Here is a 16,590-nt window from a genome sequence, read left to right as displayed (position 1 = left end):
TTGTTTCTAATGGTATGACATCTCAGGCCTTCACAATGTGCTTTCCCATATCATCCAAAGTTTCTGGTATTTCGGCGTACACTGTTATATTTACAATTTTCCACAGAAAAGGCTTTAGTTAGGGAATTAAATCTGAATATCGTGGTAATGCTTTGCCGAAGTTGTTCTTTGTCCTGTCAATTTATCAGAAGATGTCGGATTGAGAGATCTACACTCACTCACTCACTTCGAGATGAAAGTGAGGTAGCACCCCATCCTGTTGAAGGTGGTATTAATCTTCGTTGTCAAAAAAAAAAAATCTACGTCCTTAAAGTACAATAGATCTATATAAAAGGTTGATCGATTGATTTTACAGTTACTACATTAGCGACTTTCTTTTTCCGGCATTGAACAAGGTTGTCAGCGGAAAGCACTATGAAACCAATGATAAAGTGAAGACAGCCGTAAAGGTTTTTTTTTTCGTATTATGTAGGACACGCATTTTTTATTACTATTATTTCTTTATTTTGTAAGAGGGGATCTTAAACTTTGTAAAGCAGTCTTCAAGCTTACTGCTTGAAGCTTAAACCTTGAATCAATATCTTCGGTTCTTATGTGGAAAACAAATAATAATAATAATAATAATAATAATAATAATAATAATAATAATAATAATAATAATAATAATAATAATAATAATAATAAGAAGAAGAAGAAGAAGAAGAAGAAGAAGAAGAAGAAGAAGAATATAGTGAAGTCCTGCTAATTCGAACTAATTGAAACCGAACCCCGTTCGGATTACGTGATTGTTCGAATTAGCCGGAATAACAGTAAAATCGCGGTTTGAAGCGGGTGAACAGGTCTATTGTGTTGTAATACATAGCACATAGTATTTGAAATCATGTTTTCTAACTACAGTATGTGTACTGTACTGGAAAAATGTTAAAAATTGTTGGAAAAACTTGATGCCTTTATTTTCCACGTACAGTACATACAATAGTTACAAATGTTTCCGTTAGGGGTATTTTGATCTTTGTGTAGTTCACTCTGCATCGGTCGGCAGTTTGTCAGTTCCTCTGTTTTGAGCATTTGCATATTACAGTGCGAGAGCCAATTGTTATTGCGAGTAAGCGTAAACATACAACTCTTATTCTTAAAGATAAGCTGGACGCTCTAAAGCGTTTAGATAACGGTGAAAGTGTGACTAAATTGGCCATAGAGTTAAATGTTGGCAAAGGTGCAATTTGTGACTGGAGAAAAATCCGTTCAGAGCTTGAACAATATTGAGCCACTTCTTCTAGCCAGACTCTTGAAAACAGACACAACATATATAAATTAATTAATTAATTAAATTTTCCTCCTGGACCTGTTCAGATTTACCAGATGTTCGGATTAAACGTGTTCGGATTACCGGTACTCCACTGTAATAACATTATTCTTAATTTTCGTAGGATATTTGTTTTTACGTAAATAACTCTGTCCATAGCCACCAGTGAAAACTTTTCCACTTATTCTCGTAGTATTAAGATTAGTTTTATACATTTGTCTCCTTGAGATAGAAAAAAAGAATAATTCGGAACATATTTGAAGGACTTACCTTGTCTGTCATGGCGACAATCCCGACGGAGAGATCCACTCGTAAAGCATACGCAACCACCATACTGAAGAATGAAAGTAAAATGATGCCATAGCGAACGTATCCAACTGAAAAAAAAAGAAGAAAAAGAAAAGTCACAATTTAAAATTCACTTAAATGATCTTCATTTTTTGTCTTTCTTTAAAACCAGTCTTACATTAGATTTTGTCCTTCCCAAGTACCTTTAATTTCATGGTGGGTATTTTATAGCTGTTTAGAGGAGATACATGCCATCAAATCCTGCAATATGATCCGAACCGTAAACTTATTTTTTCGTTGTAATTGTACGTCGAATAAAAATGGTAGTTATCTCTAAAGTGGAATACTAGTGTCCTACTTTAGGAACGTAATTGAAATTCATATTTCACTTTTGGAATATAATATCGTGATGAAGTTATGCGTTGGTTGTTCTGTGATAGTTTATTTAGTAAAGATACTTACGGAAAACAGTAGGTACAATGTGCTTCATGCAATGGCTGGAGTCACGATGACTGTTCAGGAATTGAAAAAGAGATGGACATTTGAAATTTTCGTGCTTAATAGGGTGATGATCAGGAGTTATTGTGTACTTAATTGCCAGCAATCGAGTGAAAATAGATCTGACATTTCTTCTTGTGGTAGCCATTCTACATGAAAAAAAAAAGTTCACAGAAAAAATTATTGCGATGAGTCTTCCGACCCTTTTGCAATTAGTTTAATGGTGAAAGTATTCATTTCATTACCACCGGATGCTTAAAAAAAAACTGACAACAAAAATTTCCTTTTCTGTTCTGTGGTACCCTCTTTAACCCTTTGACTACCATTTTTTTTTTTTAAGTGAACATTCTTTTATATGTACGACTTCAGAGACCATCATGTCAGAAATGCCGCAACATTTCTATGCACTTTTTCCGATCACCACGCTTGAGACGTAAACCACACTCAGTTCAGAAGTTTCTCTGTCTCCCGCTCTGTGTATATATATATAAGCATACAGAGAGAGAAATGCTCCCGGAATTACAAATGAGATGAGTCCCTTCGAGATGACAAATAGACGCTTACATAATAACAATGCCTAATACAAACAACTATAAAACATCAAACTGATTATTGCAAACATTATACTAAACTATTCGTTCACCTAGGAATCCAAGATCCGAACCACATACCACACTTATACCGAATGCCAAAACATTGTGATTCGTACAACTCCCCCTCTTCCGAAAAGTGTCCTGTCCAAACAATCATACGTTTTGGGATGAGGGACCATATTAAGACCACAATATTAAGCTATATAAATTTACACTCTAATACATGTAACGAAACCATGAACTAAGAATTCATAAAATCATAATTTTTATTCATAAAAGCCATAATAGTAACTCGGTAGGTGAAAATGGAACGAAGTTTTTGGTAATATCTTTACTTTTGAATACGTGCATAACATTATTTTTAAAAATCACAAGGGCAGTATTTGTAATCAAGAAATCGTTGGAAAGAGAAGCAAAATAGTTAAGAATCACCTGCAGTCAAATAACAATGTTTGTCAGTAGTAAGTAACATTTTGATAAAATCATGAAAAAAAATGAAAGCAAACCTCAAGGTAAATTAAAGTTCAAAAATACTTATTTTTACGTCATTAGATAACAACAATATTTTTCAGTAAATATCGTTAAGATTTTCCTAAGATTTTGTGAATTTTTATATTGGCTTTTGGCAAAGTAAAAAGGAAAGATAATTAAGGCAAACAAGGACAATAGTCTATATAAAATGACCAAGTTTGCAACTAAGAAATCATTCTGCATTCCGGATCCTGCATTCAGCATTCTGGATTATGCATCTTGCATCGAAATGGAAAATTCTTTAATAAACCACAAATATAGAAAGAGACCACTGTATGGTCAAACCTAAGCAAGATCTGCAATAAGATAAAGAACACAGAACTTTAACTGTCTATTTGCATGTGGGATGATATTAAGAGGTCTCTGAAAGTGACAGGCAAAACTTGGAATACTTAAATATTCAGCTTATTTCTGTTATAATTTGTTTAGCATTGAGTGAATTTACAAATTATCTGTTATGCAGTTAAGCTAACATACTATGTCTGGTTTTGAAGTCAACGCTCTTCAATGTTCACAGATGAATAATTATCCACAATATTACAACAAGTATCCACTATACTACTGTTGTAAGGTAATTTGTTTCAGCAATAAAATAGTGTGATTTGTGACAGTAAGAGATAGCAACCACTCGTTTTAATTTCACGCTTTTAATTTGAATTACTCGTTTGACTCTAAATTGATTCACATATTAACTACTGCTTTTAGTTATTGATATAATCAGATCATTATTTCTTTCTTTCTTTTTAATCAGATCATTAATTCTTTCCTTCTTTTTTACTTACGCTCCACACATTCCTATTCAGTTATTTCTTCCTACAACTAGTTTGATTCATACAGTATGTAACAGTCTTGTTTATACACGTTGATATTTTACTGAAATAGAATTTTATTCCAACTAAAAAACAATACACGGCATGCCAAGTGATATGGTAATCTAAACAAACCCAGAAGGACTGAAAAATATATAGAAATTCCTTTCTTAATAAAAAAAAATAAACCAGAAAAATAAAAAAAATGCATTTTTTGGCCATCTTCAAAGATTTATCTATGCCGAACACCAGTATCGATTTCGTTAATTGCGGATATCTGTTTGCAGCCATTGTTTTATACATTTTCACCTTCACTGTGTAGTTGTCAATTTAACCAACATCTTGGCCTTCTTGATGCGAGTGGATATTGCTTCGAGTCCGGTGAGGACTATTGAACACAGTGGTTCTTAACATAGTTTGGCCACAATTGTATGTCCCTTCGTTAGGAGCTCAGTTGTTCGTTTTAGTCTTTCGTAACAATTACTATTGATAATGGTAATATTTTGTGTCTTTGCGTGTTGTTTTTATTCTTCTCTTTATTCCAAAAGAGAAGAATTTACGAACAAATACCATTATAATTCACCTTATTTTGAATGTAAATTCCATTTGCAATTAGTGAAGAACAAACATTGAACGTTCTGACGTACCTGCAAAAAGTAAAAAAAAGGAAGTGGTGGGGTTCGAACCCATACTCATAGTCATTAAAAGTACTATATCCATACACCTAAAACCTCTCGACCACGATTTCTATGTTGAAAATGATATAACTTATTCATTTTCTATACGGCTCCCATTATAGCAACTTAATACGGATGTTTGTCTTTCAGTATTTTGAGAAGTTGAAAATATGGTCCGGAACGCTTACGCTTAGGTCATGCCTGGTCAATATGTTTTGCAGAGGGGCCTGGCCTATAACTCTGCCACAGTATACACGCGAGAAGGGAGAATGTGTGTAAAAGAGGGAAGTAATCAGTAAGAGATAAAGATGGATAGAGAGGGAACAAACAGAAACAAGGATATGACAAAGAAATGTCAAGAAAGACATGAAGAGAGACGAATGAAGACATACCCACTATATTCACATTATGGTAAAGAACGCACACACTGTTTACTCGGATTGCTGTCAGTGATCGCCTAGCATCAAAATTGTTTCCACAGTTTCAACGTCTTTGTAATAAGGAAAGAATATCTGTATAAACTTGCTATAATGGGAGCACTATAGAAATTGAATAAATTATATCTTATTTAACGCATAAATCAGTCGAGAGGTTTAAAGCATGTGATGTTAGTGTTTTTAATGACCATGAGTATGAGTTCAATTTTTGTTCTTTACTAATTGCAAATGGCGTTTACATTCAAAATAAGGTAATTATAGTGGTATTTGTTCCCTTTCGGAATAAAGAGAAGAATAAAAACAATACGCAAAGACAAAGTATTACCATTATCAATAGTAATTGCTATGAAAAACTAAAAGGAACAACTGAGATCCTAACGACGGGACATACAACTGTCGAACCAATGTCCGCTCGCAACAAGATGACCAATATGTTCGTTGAAGTAACAATTACACAGTAAAGGTAAATATTTATTATTATTATTATTATTATTATTATTATTATTATTATTATTATTATTATTAGCGTATTTTTAAATTTTCACAGCGAAATTAGTATATAATACGTTATTATTTCGGTAATTCTCTTGCATTGTATGTTATGTAGTTTATTAGTGGGCACTAAATTGTCTCCAGGTTATCGAATAAATAAATTTCGAAATACACTTTTCTGTAAACATCATTACAGGAAGGACATTACCTATTCGTTCCAACCATCAGGGCTGAACTTAGCAATATTTAGCTTATAATTTTACGTGATAAGTTAGTGTAGGGGTAACGTTCTGGACTTGTGAGTAATACAGTTACGCAAAATAGGTTCAAATCCTTTTCAAGTCAAAAATATTTTACTAAGCAATTGTGAACAATCGAAGAGTGACTTCTCATACTAAACGAGCAATACTTCTCATATGAACGAGAAGATGGCAGCAAAAACCTATATTATGATAGAGACGATTTACGATTGTTGATTGGGAAAGGGCAAGGGAATTACCAGGACATTCGAAACACTTTGTTGATCTGCAGTGTCAGAAAGAAACACTATACTATTTGTTAAACGAAGTTTGACTAGAGCAATCGCTGGAGTAGTGATATCGACCTATACTTTCAAATAGAAAATCTCGGTTCGATTCCTCGTCATGTAGTATCATTTTTTGTATTAAATAATGGCTACAAACAAATATCCACAATAAACGAAATCGAGACTAGTGTTCGGCATAGATATATCTTCGGAGATGACCAGAAAATGCATTTTTTTTTAATTTTTGTTAAGAAGGGAATTTCTATATATTTGTTACTGTCCCGGGTTTGTTAAGGTTAACTTAACACTTGACGCGACTTGTAATGTTTTTTAGTTGGAATAAAGTTCTATTTCAGTAAAAAAATCAAGTGTACAAACAAGACTGTTACATACTGTATGAGTGAAACTAGTTGTAGGTAGAAACAACTGAATAGGAATCTGTTAGAGTGTATTTATATAGCTTAATATTGTGATCTCAACATGGTCCCTCATCACAAAATGTGTGATTGTTTGCACATGATACTTTTGGGGAGAGGGGGAGTTGTACGAATCACAATGTTTTGGCATTTGAGATAAGTGTGGTATGTGGTTCGGATCTTGGATCCCTAGGTGAACGAATAGTTTAGTATAATGTTTCCAATAATCAGTTTGATGTTTTATAGCTGTTTGTATTAGGTATTGTTATTATGTAAGCGTCTATTTGTCATCTCGAAGGGACGTATCTCATCTGTAATTCTGGGAGCATTTCTCTCTCTCTTTCTCTCTCTGTATGCGTATATATACAGAGAGAGGGAGACAGAGAAACTTCTGAACTGAGTGTGGTTTTCGTCTCAAGCGTGATGATCGGAAAAAGCGCAGAGAAATTTTGCGGTATTTCTGACATGATGGTCTCTACGATAGGCACATTTATCAAGAAATTTGCCTATTGTAGAGACTCACATATACGAAATCCGGGAAAATTTTGTCTTTCCGATCACCGCCTTGATATATACACCTGATTAGATATACTTGCTTCCTCATTTTCTTTGTTTCACTTCTCTAATACATGTCATTGGAATTTTTACCTTGTATTCACTTAACATATTAAACGGGTAATACGTTCTCTTTCACCACCTCTCAAGTGCTGTATGCATTATTAACAAGTATAAAAATACTCCTGGAAGTGGATTCGAACTGACCTCCTTTGGATTTATGATCTAGCGTCTTAACCACTACACCAGGATCGCTGCTTGTTGAATATTCAATAAAATATTCAGTTGTTGGCATATTTGTTCGCTTTTGTATTTTATGTTCCCACTTCGACAATTTTTATTCTTTTTTCTTCGTTTACCTGTTGTTTCTGGATTTCTCTTTCAGTGTCGTTCTTTATTTACACTATGCACTATCCGTATTGACAGTTTGTCCCTCTCTTCACTGTCTTATCCAGATTAAGCTATTCTCCTTACCCTTCACTACACTTTTGATTGATTTAATTCTCGTATTCTCCACGATTAGAGCATAGTAATGCCAGACTCAAAAAAGAGATGTAGATTTACTTATCTGACAGAGAGTACATACTAGTAATATTCCAAGTAATTTTTCCTCTCTCTTTTTTTCCTTCTTTCTTTTATTTTTTCCTTCCGAATTTTTGCCCCCTTACTTTGGCGCCTGGGACCGTCGCCCTGCTCGTCCCCCTATGGCACCACACTGGGACTTTAATATTGGTAACTATTTATTTACAACCGATACAAAATAAATAAATGTTACAAAGGTTTACAGTCCTTGAATGAAGTCACCAGCATTGCGTATAAACCGATTCAGCGATTTAAAAGTCTTTGGATACCTGCTGTGTTGATAGTGGTAATGGCAATTTTTGACGGAGGTGCAAAACTTCAGATTACTCCTCTCTCATCAAAACCTTGAATAGACATTATAATAGTTCTGCTTACAAGAACTTTTCCAATATTGTTTATATTTTTTTCACCTTTGCAATGGGAGAATTTTTTCTGCCTGTGTTCGTTACAGCAATTGTAATTTTGTTTGTCGCTCATGTAATATAAGATTTTTATATGCTGATAAATAGTTGATACTTAAGAAGGTAAGACAGTTTCTGACTTTTGCATTGGAAAAGTACGAGCTTAAAAAGACAAAAAAAAAAAATAGGAATGACTAAAAAAATTGATCAAAAGATTGCGATCTTGGCCAAGAATTTTAGGAATGATCCAGAAAATGGATCAAATGATTGCGATCTTGGCCAACAATTAGTTTTTGGGTCAGGGGCTACAAAATGTTTGAACTGCTCCTAAATCGAGTTTTCGAATTTTTGCGGAATAAACACATCATACTGAGTTTAGTGATAGTTTGGGTTTGGCTACACTATACGTATTTTTCTAGATATAAGGCGTACAAGAAAATTTTTGATTCAATGAAATACATTGGGTTTTTTGGTCGGGGGTCACAATTTTCGAACGGCTCTTCAATCGAGTTTTCGTATTTTTTACGAATAAGCATATCATACTGAGTTAAATGATAGTTTGGGTTTGGTTACACTGCAGTTCTCGAGATATAAGGCGTACAAGAAAATTTTGATTGAATGAAATACATTGTTTTTTTTTTGGGGGGGGGCAGGGACCACAAAATTTTTGAACGGCCTCTAAATCGAGTTTTCGTACTTTTTACGGAATAAGCATATTATACTGAGTTAAGTGATAGCTTGGGTTTGATATACTGTATGTAATCTTCGAGATATAAGGCATACAAGAAAATTTTTGAACAGCCCCTAAATCGAGTTTTCAGTTTTTTTCTTTGAATAAGCACATACTGAGTTAAGTAATAATTTGAGTTTGGCCGTAATATAGATCTATGTAGTTCTCCAGATATAAGGCGTACAAGAATATGTTTGATTGAACGAAATATGGATGATATTAGATTTCTTTGAATCAGGGGCCACAAAAGTTTTGAACGGCCCCTAAATCAAGTTTTCGTATTTTTATTTACGGAACAAGCACATCATACTGAGATAACTGGTAGTTTTGGTTTGGCTACATTATATATAGTTCTCCATATATAAGGTCTATAAGAAAATGTGTGCCTGAAATATATTGGATCGTTTGATCCAAAAAGAAAAAAGTGTATGCTAAGGCTATGTGTGGTGTAGTAAAAGCTTTCTTTTTTCCTTATCATAAAAGCAGGTATTCAATGCGCCTTTGTTGCACTACGAAAAATAAACACTAGGGCGTGTCACGGAAAATCTTGTTGTGCCAGAATCAATGGACATGTTTAAGTCCCGTATGTGGGTTGACCAAATTAAAAATATTGCATTCAAAAAATAAAATCTGAATAATTCAAGGAGTATACTTTTATTGATGAAAATATATATAACACATGAAAGTGCATATTTCAGTTTTAATGGTAATATTTTGAATTTCCAAATCCAACCGAAAGTGGTCCGCCTAGACCGGAAATCGATTGTTCAAAGTAAAAAGTAGCCATTTTTATCCAGATTTGGGATATACGTAAGAAGATAGAACATTATAGTTTCACTTTTTTGCTTCAAAAATTCTCCATTTGAAAGAAAATATAATGCACCCTACCGGCATGGGAGTAACTAGAGTTGATAAGGGAGAGGTATTCCTCTAGAAGAGTACAGAGATGAAGTGGGTAAATAACAATTTGACCCATGACCCACTGACCCACCACTCAACATGTCCAACTTCGGCCCACTGTGACCCTCTCCGACCCACCATTACCATTCCCACTCTGACCCATCATCCACCAAAACCCATCGTCATCAGCTCTGACCCATGATCTACATCCTCCTCTCCACTGACTCACTGAAGTGTTTACACTTGTAACAAAACAAGACTGTGAAATTATCAGTAATTGAAGTTTGAATTTCTACGGTCAATTACTCGAGCACCACTCTGTTACAATAACGATGGATCTGATCTTTACGATATAATATAGTAAAGTGTCTGTCATGAGCCATACTACGATGAATTTCAACTTATCGCATAATTATACTCTTGTTGAATTATAGATACTTTTTTTTACTGGAAAATAGGTTGAAATGAGTAGGTCTTAAATCAGTAAAGTAGGCCAACGTAAAGGGGGAAAAACAGTGTAAAATTCGACTGTCTCGAATCCAAGTATTAACTCCTATTGCTATTATTACAATTACAAATATCAATACGCAAAAGTGCCTGAAGTTCTTTTTTTACTTAAGATATACTTATCTGAGGTAAGTAAATAGAAATAAACGTAAAAGGAACAAAAATGGAGGCCTTGAAAGTAAAACACAGACAAATTCACCAGTGTTCAGAAGATGCTGTCTACTATGCACTAAGCAGAGTGGGTCGGTGGGTCCTACTGGATCAGTGAGTCAGAATGGGTCATGGTGGGTCAGTGGATTAGAGTGGGACACGGTGGGTGGTGGTCGTAGCGGATCAATGAGTCAGAGTGAGTCATGGCGGATCAGTGGATTAGAGTGGGTCACGGTGGGTCGTAGTGGGTCATATCCTATTGACCCACTACCCACTGATGCACTCCATCTCTGTAACAGTATTGGTATCACTATTGGACCACAGGTTGAAACTAAAAGCTTCTTTTAATTCTCAAAAGTCCATGCCCCTCCCAGCAAAATATCATGCCTACCGAAATTTCTATAAATTAACCAGCAATAGAAGTTAAAACTCAATTTTCTGATTTTATTCTACGAGAAGCTATGGCCGACACATGGCGCATATATGGCATCTAACGCTACTATTTCTAGATTTCTACATAGTAGTGACTTTCCAATTTCCACACAATGCTGAATCAAAAGTAAACACTCTGTGCCCCCGCCAGGAACCGAACTCAGAATCACAATCGTGCTAATCACTATATGAGGATACTGGAAAAAACAACAAAGGAAAATTCTTAATTGATTGAAGCAAAACTTAGATTAAAAAAAATAATAATAATAATAAGACAGACGTTGGATATGATGGAAGAATGCTGGAAGTGAAACCACCATTTAAATGGATTCACAGAGCATTATTGACAACGCAAAAGTTTTCTAGCAGCGTTGCAGCATATTGTTTCACTGCCACTCGCCAAGTTAATGTGAATACAAAGAAAGAAAAGTGTAATAACCTTGGATTTGACATTATATAACGAAGCATGAATTGGAATTTGATATTTTTTTAAGTTCCATCTCAAGGGCACATTCATTCGCAAGAAACTTAATATATATGTAAATATCAAGAGTAAGGACGAAAATTAAACGAGGTATTTAACGGAGAGTTTTTACCAGTACTATAGATACACTTTAGAGTAGCAATATTTTGGCATATTGACTAACACAATGGGTTAAGAAACATGAAAGTCAGGAAATATTAGAAATTATAGGTAGGAATGAACAAGTTTAGATTTAGTTGAAACGTTTGGGACATTGGCTGAGAAGGAACTGTTTCATGAGGGACGTATTAGAAGGTTTGACGCCAGTAAAAGCAAAAGAGGGACGAAAGAGGTTCGTTATGGAGGCTCAAAGAGGTTGATGGACATTATTAAATTAATACGTCAAGGTAAGAAGTTAGCATAAGACCATGGTGCACAGAAGCTACTTGCTTTCCAGCAAATGATCTACCATTAAAGGCAGAATATCTATGATGACGATTATGAATGTTACTCCACTTCCCTTTCGTGATATGATACGACCTTTACTTAAAAATCTTATCCTTGTGTATTTCTCATAAATATCCTTGTGTATATATATATATTTCTTCCTCGAATTTTTAGTTGCTAACTGCCAAGGGCACCGATTTCTCTGTAACTTTGGGAGGGCCCCATTCAGATGTGTGTGTTTGGTTGCAGACAAGGGTCTAAGAAGGCATATATGAGAATTTTAAGACAAATTGAATTCAAATTATGAAAAAATATTGTATATTTATAAAAAAAAATACATACAACAGTAAAAATACGCATTCATAAAAATATATGGGGGCCCACATGGGTATTGGCCCCTCTCCCAGGATTGGCGCCCTTGCTAAGCGTGTGATTTAAATGTTTCGTAGGTTAAATAACTTTTCACGTAATGATATACCTCTTGTGAGCATCACTGTACAATAGCTCTACTTTCCAGTGGCGTTATTTAGAGAGGGCTGAGGGGCATTTGCTCTCCTCTGAATTTGAGAAACACATACTGTTTAATAAACTATATATACTAATAATAATAAAAAAGTGAAACTTCTATGTTGGTGAACAATCTTAATCTTGCCTTCTCTACCAAAATCGATAGCACGCTACTGCTATTTACTCGTTTGAAGCTGGAGCCGCGGTAACTCAGTTGTAGAAAGTTCACCTCTGGTATGTGGGGTCCCTGGTTCGATCCCACCTCGCGCAAAGTGGACTTTGGGGTGGACAAATACCGTGTGAGTGGGTTTTCTCGGGGTTCTCCCATTTCCTTCATTGCATCATTTCATTTATTTCTAGTCATCACTGTATCCTGTAGCCTAGCCGGCATAATCATGGGACGTAAAAGTGACAATTTCATTTTCATTCCATTTCGGATGAAGCTCGATGCCGAATGATTATGGATGAAAGCAAAAGTGAATTAAGAAATATTGTTACGAGCTACGTAATTAGCAGCGTTGCCAGATCTAGCATAATGATGCTAGATCTAGCATAATTTGCATGTCTTCAGCATCTAGCATCTTGCTTTTAGCATCCTGCCCAAATCTAGCATAATTTCAGCAAGTTTATCAAAAAGCCGTAAAACCTGGAGATGAGAAAGAAGTTGGTCGCCAGTCTTAATTTCCGAAGTAAGTTAGAAACGGCTTTGGGCTATTTTTTTTTTTTTTTGGTGGCTCCACCCAGGGTTTTTTAATCTTGAACTGCGAGACATGGGCGGAGCTATGCGGGCCATTCTCCCCCCAACTTTTTGACAACTTCACCATCTTTAGTTCTGATTTCATGACCATCTTTATTCCTGAAATGAAAGGTCTGAGACCGACCAAAAATCTGCACCCCAGCAGACAATTCCCAACTCCGCTTATGCTGCGAGGTAATTTTCTTTCAAAATATGTAAACAAACACTTTGCATTCATTTATACGATATATACGCCATGAGTCTGGTAACGACTGCACTAGTTTAGTTGAGTTAAAGCTTTGGTGCGCGAAATATTGAGTTCTATCCACGCATTCTTGCGCTCTGCGTATTTTAAGTTACGTTATCGTATCTGAGCTTCGTTTTTTTTCTTTTAAAACTCCTGAATTAGTAATTATGAGGATCTAGCATAATTTGACCGAATCTAGCATAATTTCGATCAGGTTTTGGAATAATTCCGAGCTGTGAGTCTGGCAACGCTGGTAATTAGCCGAGTGGCTAACATGTGATACTTTCATGAAAAACATTGAGTAGTACAAGCGTGTGACATTTTTAAAGGTTAGATTATTTTATCTTGTACATAATCAGGTTTTGTACTCCAACTGTAACTGATTTCGTAAAAAGAAATAAACATTAAATAACAAATAATAGTTGTTGACGTATTCTTGAACAATGGAATTTTACAGCCATTTTTACGTTCGTCTTTCAGCAAGATAACTGACAGATATTTTCTTAACAATTGACTTCCGACATCTTTGTAGATCAATAAAAGGAAAACACTCACTGAAATGCTTGGCGTTAGCATTGTTCTCTGTTATACGTACATCACATTTTCATACTCCAGCAGTCGACAAATGAATTCAACTATTATATAATACGTACTGCCAAGTGTCAACTTCATTCAATATTTTATGAAAATACTTTCCTTTTTTTAATAGTCAACTCAGTTCCATGGGTTCCGTTTTCAATTTTCTTTGAAATAAACTGGAATTGTGATAGTTTATTCCGCTGATATCTTCTCTATCAAGGGCGCCGATTTCTCTGTAAATTTGGGGGGGCCCAGTCAGATGCAGAAGGTATATATATATATATATATGAGGATGTTAAGACAAATTGCATTCAAATTATGCCAAATATTGTATATTCATAAATACAATAGGGGCCCACATGAGCTTTGGGGGGACCGCCCCCCCAGGATCGGAGCCCTTGTTCTCTATATCTATTTAAATGTTCTTCACTTCAAGAAATGTCATTTTTATATATAATTTTAATGTTTAATAATCAAACTATTTAAATAATATCATATTTATACATACACTAGCTGAAATGCCCATTCTTCGCACGGGGATAATAGATTTATGGAAAATATTCGAAAACGAAATGAAATGAAATCTTTGTTTTACGTCCCACGATTATGCCGGCTAGGCTAAAGGAGACAGTGATGATGACAAATGAATGAAATGGTGGAATGAAGAAAGTGGAAGGGAACGTATAACCCCAAGAAAACCGACGCACGTGGTGTTTGTCCACCACAAAGTTCACTTGGCGAGAGCTGGGATCGAACCAAGGACCACATGCACCAGAGGTGAACGCTCTACCACTGAACCACAGCAGCCCCTGGGAAATATTCGACTTTTTCTTAGGATACATATTTTAATGAAAGTTTAATAATAAAATCCCAGTAGATATTGGACTTTTTTATAGAAATTTGGAAGCGCTATCCCCGTTAGAATATGCCTCTTAATTAAAATGACACGAGATAATCCCTAGTTGAGTTAAGTGTTACATTCCAAAATTCATTCCAAACTAGTTAACTATTTTCTCGTAATGCGATCAGAGAACATCAATTTCGCTGGGAAGAAAGAAATTATAGGAAATGCCCCCTTACCCCCTTAAAACGGAAAATTTCAAAAACAAACAAAAAACGAACCTGTGTTCCAGTATGTTTACTTAGGAGTTATGTACACCGAGTTTCATTTTCCTACCTTAATGGGTTCTTGAGATACTATATTTTTTTACATAAATTTTGAACCACCCCCACCCACCTTAGGATGCCCTGTTTAATGAAAGTAGCATAATTAAAACTTAGCTCAAGGTAAGTACTAACTATGCCCTAAAATTCATTTCAAACAGTTCAACTGTTTCCTCGTGATGTGATCACAAACAAGAGGCTTCAATGTTAATGTGAAGAAACGCATCTGAAAATATTCTCCCTCCCTTCTAAAAACAGAATTTTTCAAAAAAGCAGGGACATGTATCCCATCATCTTTAGTAAGGACTTTATATACCAAGTTTCCACTTCCTAACTTTATGGGTTCGTGAGATACTGTATTTTTAACGTAACCCCCTTTAATTCCTTAGGATGCTCCCCTCAACCAAAGTAACATGATAGAAACGCATCTCAAATTAGAGAATATACTCCCAAAATTCATTTCAAATTATTCAACTGTTTCCCCGTTGACAACAACAAACAGGCAACATTGTTTTTAATGTGAAGAATGGTATGACATTTGAATTAGGATAAATCTTAGAATTGTTAAAATTATTATTAGTAATATTCAGATTTATATAAAATATCACTCTTCCTTCCTTAAAACAGAAATTTTCCAAATTGCTATGACACATTTCCACTTATTCTTAGTAAGGAAATTATATACCGAGTTTCATCGTCCTAACTTGTGGATTCGTAAGATGCTGTATTTTTACATAAATTTTCAACTCCCTCTAACCCCCTCGGATGCACCCTTTAATCTACGTAACATAACAGAAACTCACCTCAAGGTAGGTACTAAGTTCCCAAATTCATTTGAAACTACTCGACTGTTTCCCCGCAATGCGATCACAAACAAGAGGCAACGTCGCTTTCAGTGTGAAGAAAGCCAGGAATTATAGAAAATATATTTTCCCTAAAACAGGAATTTCAGAAAGGCTGGGACACTTGCCACCTTATTTTTAAGTGTGAGTTTACATGCTGGATATCAAAATTCTAATTTGATGGACTCAAGAGCTCCTGTTTTTAGATATATATATATATATATATATAACATAAGGTTTTAATACTATCGACCTTCCTTACGATGGGACCTTTAATTAAAGTAACATGATAGAAACCTAGTTAGAGATAGGTGATAACTATATTTAGAAATTAATATCAAACGATTTAGCCGTTTTCCCATAATGTGATCACAAACAAATTCTTTTTTTTTTTCATTTTTATATAATAGACTAGTCTAGTTAGCTGGGGACTTCGCCCCAAGACCCTCGAATTTGGTTGGCCTATATAGCCTTGCACCTCATATTTCAGCACTTGCTTCCGTTCCTCACATGGCAAGACCTACATTTATGGTATTATTCTTTGTGATTTTTTTATCCCCTTTCTCGCTTAGAATACGCATTTCAGTGAGTCAAACGATGAAAACCCACGTCGACCCAAGTCCTAACTATGTTCAAAGATTCATTTCAAACGGTGCATCCGTTTCCCCCCTGATCTTGAGACCGACACACTCGAAGTCATATTTATGCATTGAAGGGGGAAAAAACAGAAACTGACCCTTTCTCTTATTAAAAGCGGAATTATCGGGAACAGTGA

At 35.1% G+C, this 16,590-nt stretch overlaps 1 protein-coding gene across 4 annotated transcripts in view; it reads right to left on the bottom strand.

Annotated features, from left to right (window-relative positions):
• Positions 1 to 16,590, bottom strand: part of LOC145680535 (putative inorganic phosphate cotransporter) — a 156,749-nt gene that overhangs the window by 27,949 nt on the left and 112,210 nt on the right. For all 4 annotated transcript variants that reach the window (XM_081751152.1, XM_081751149.1, XM_081751148.1 and 1 more), the window contains exon 2: positions 1,577 to 1,683. In XM_081751152.1, coding sequence (XP_081607278.1) covers positions 1,577 to 1,639 — 63 coding nt within the window. In that variant the 5' untranslated portion in view covers positions 1,640 to 1,683. The remainder of the gene's footprint in view (positions 1 to 1,576; positions 1,684 to 16,590) is intronic.

The sequence above is a fragment of the Thermobia domestica genome, chromosome 3, assembly GCF_964235325.1.
Source record: "Thermobia domestica chromosome 3, izTheDome1.hap1.1, whole genome shotgun sequence".
Classification (NCBI taxonomy): Eukaryota; Metazoa; Arthropoda; class Insecta; order Zygentoma; family Lepismatidae; genus Thermobia; species Thermobia domestica.
The sequence above is the reverse complement of the archived record's forward strand: the minus strand, read 5'-3'. Positions and strand labels throughout refer to the sequence as shown.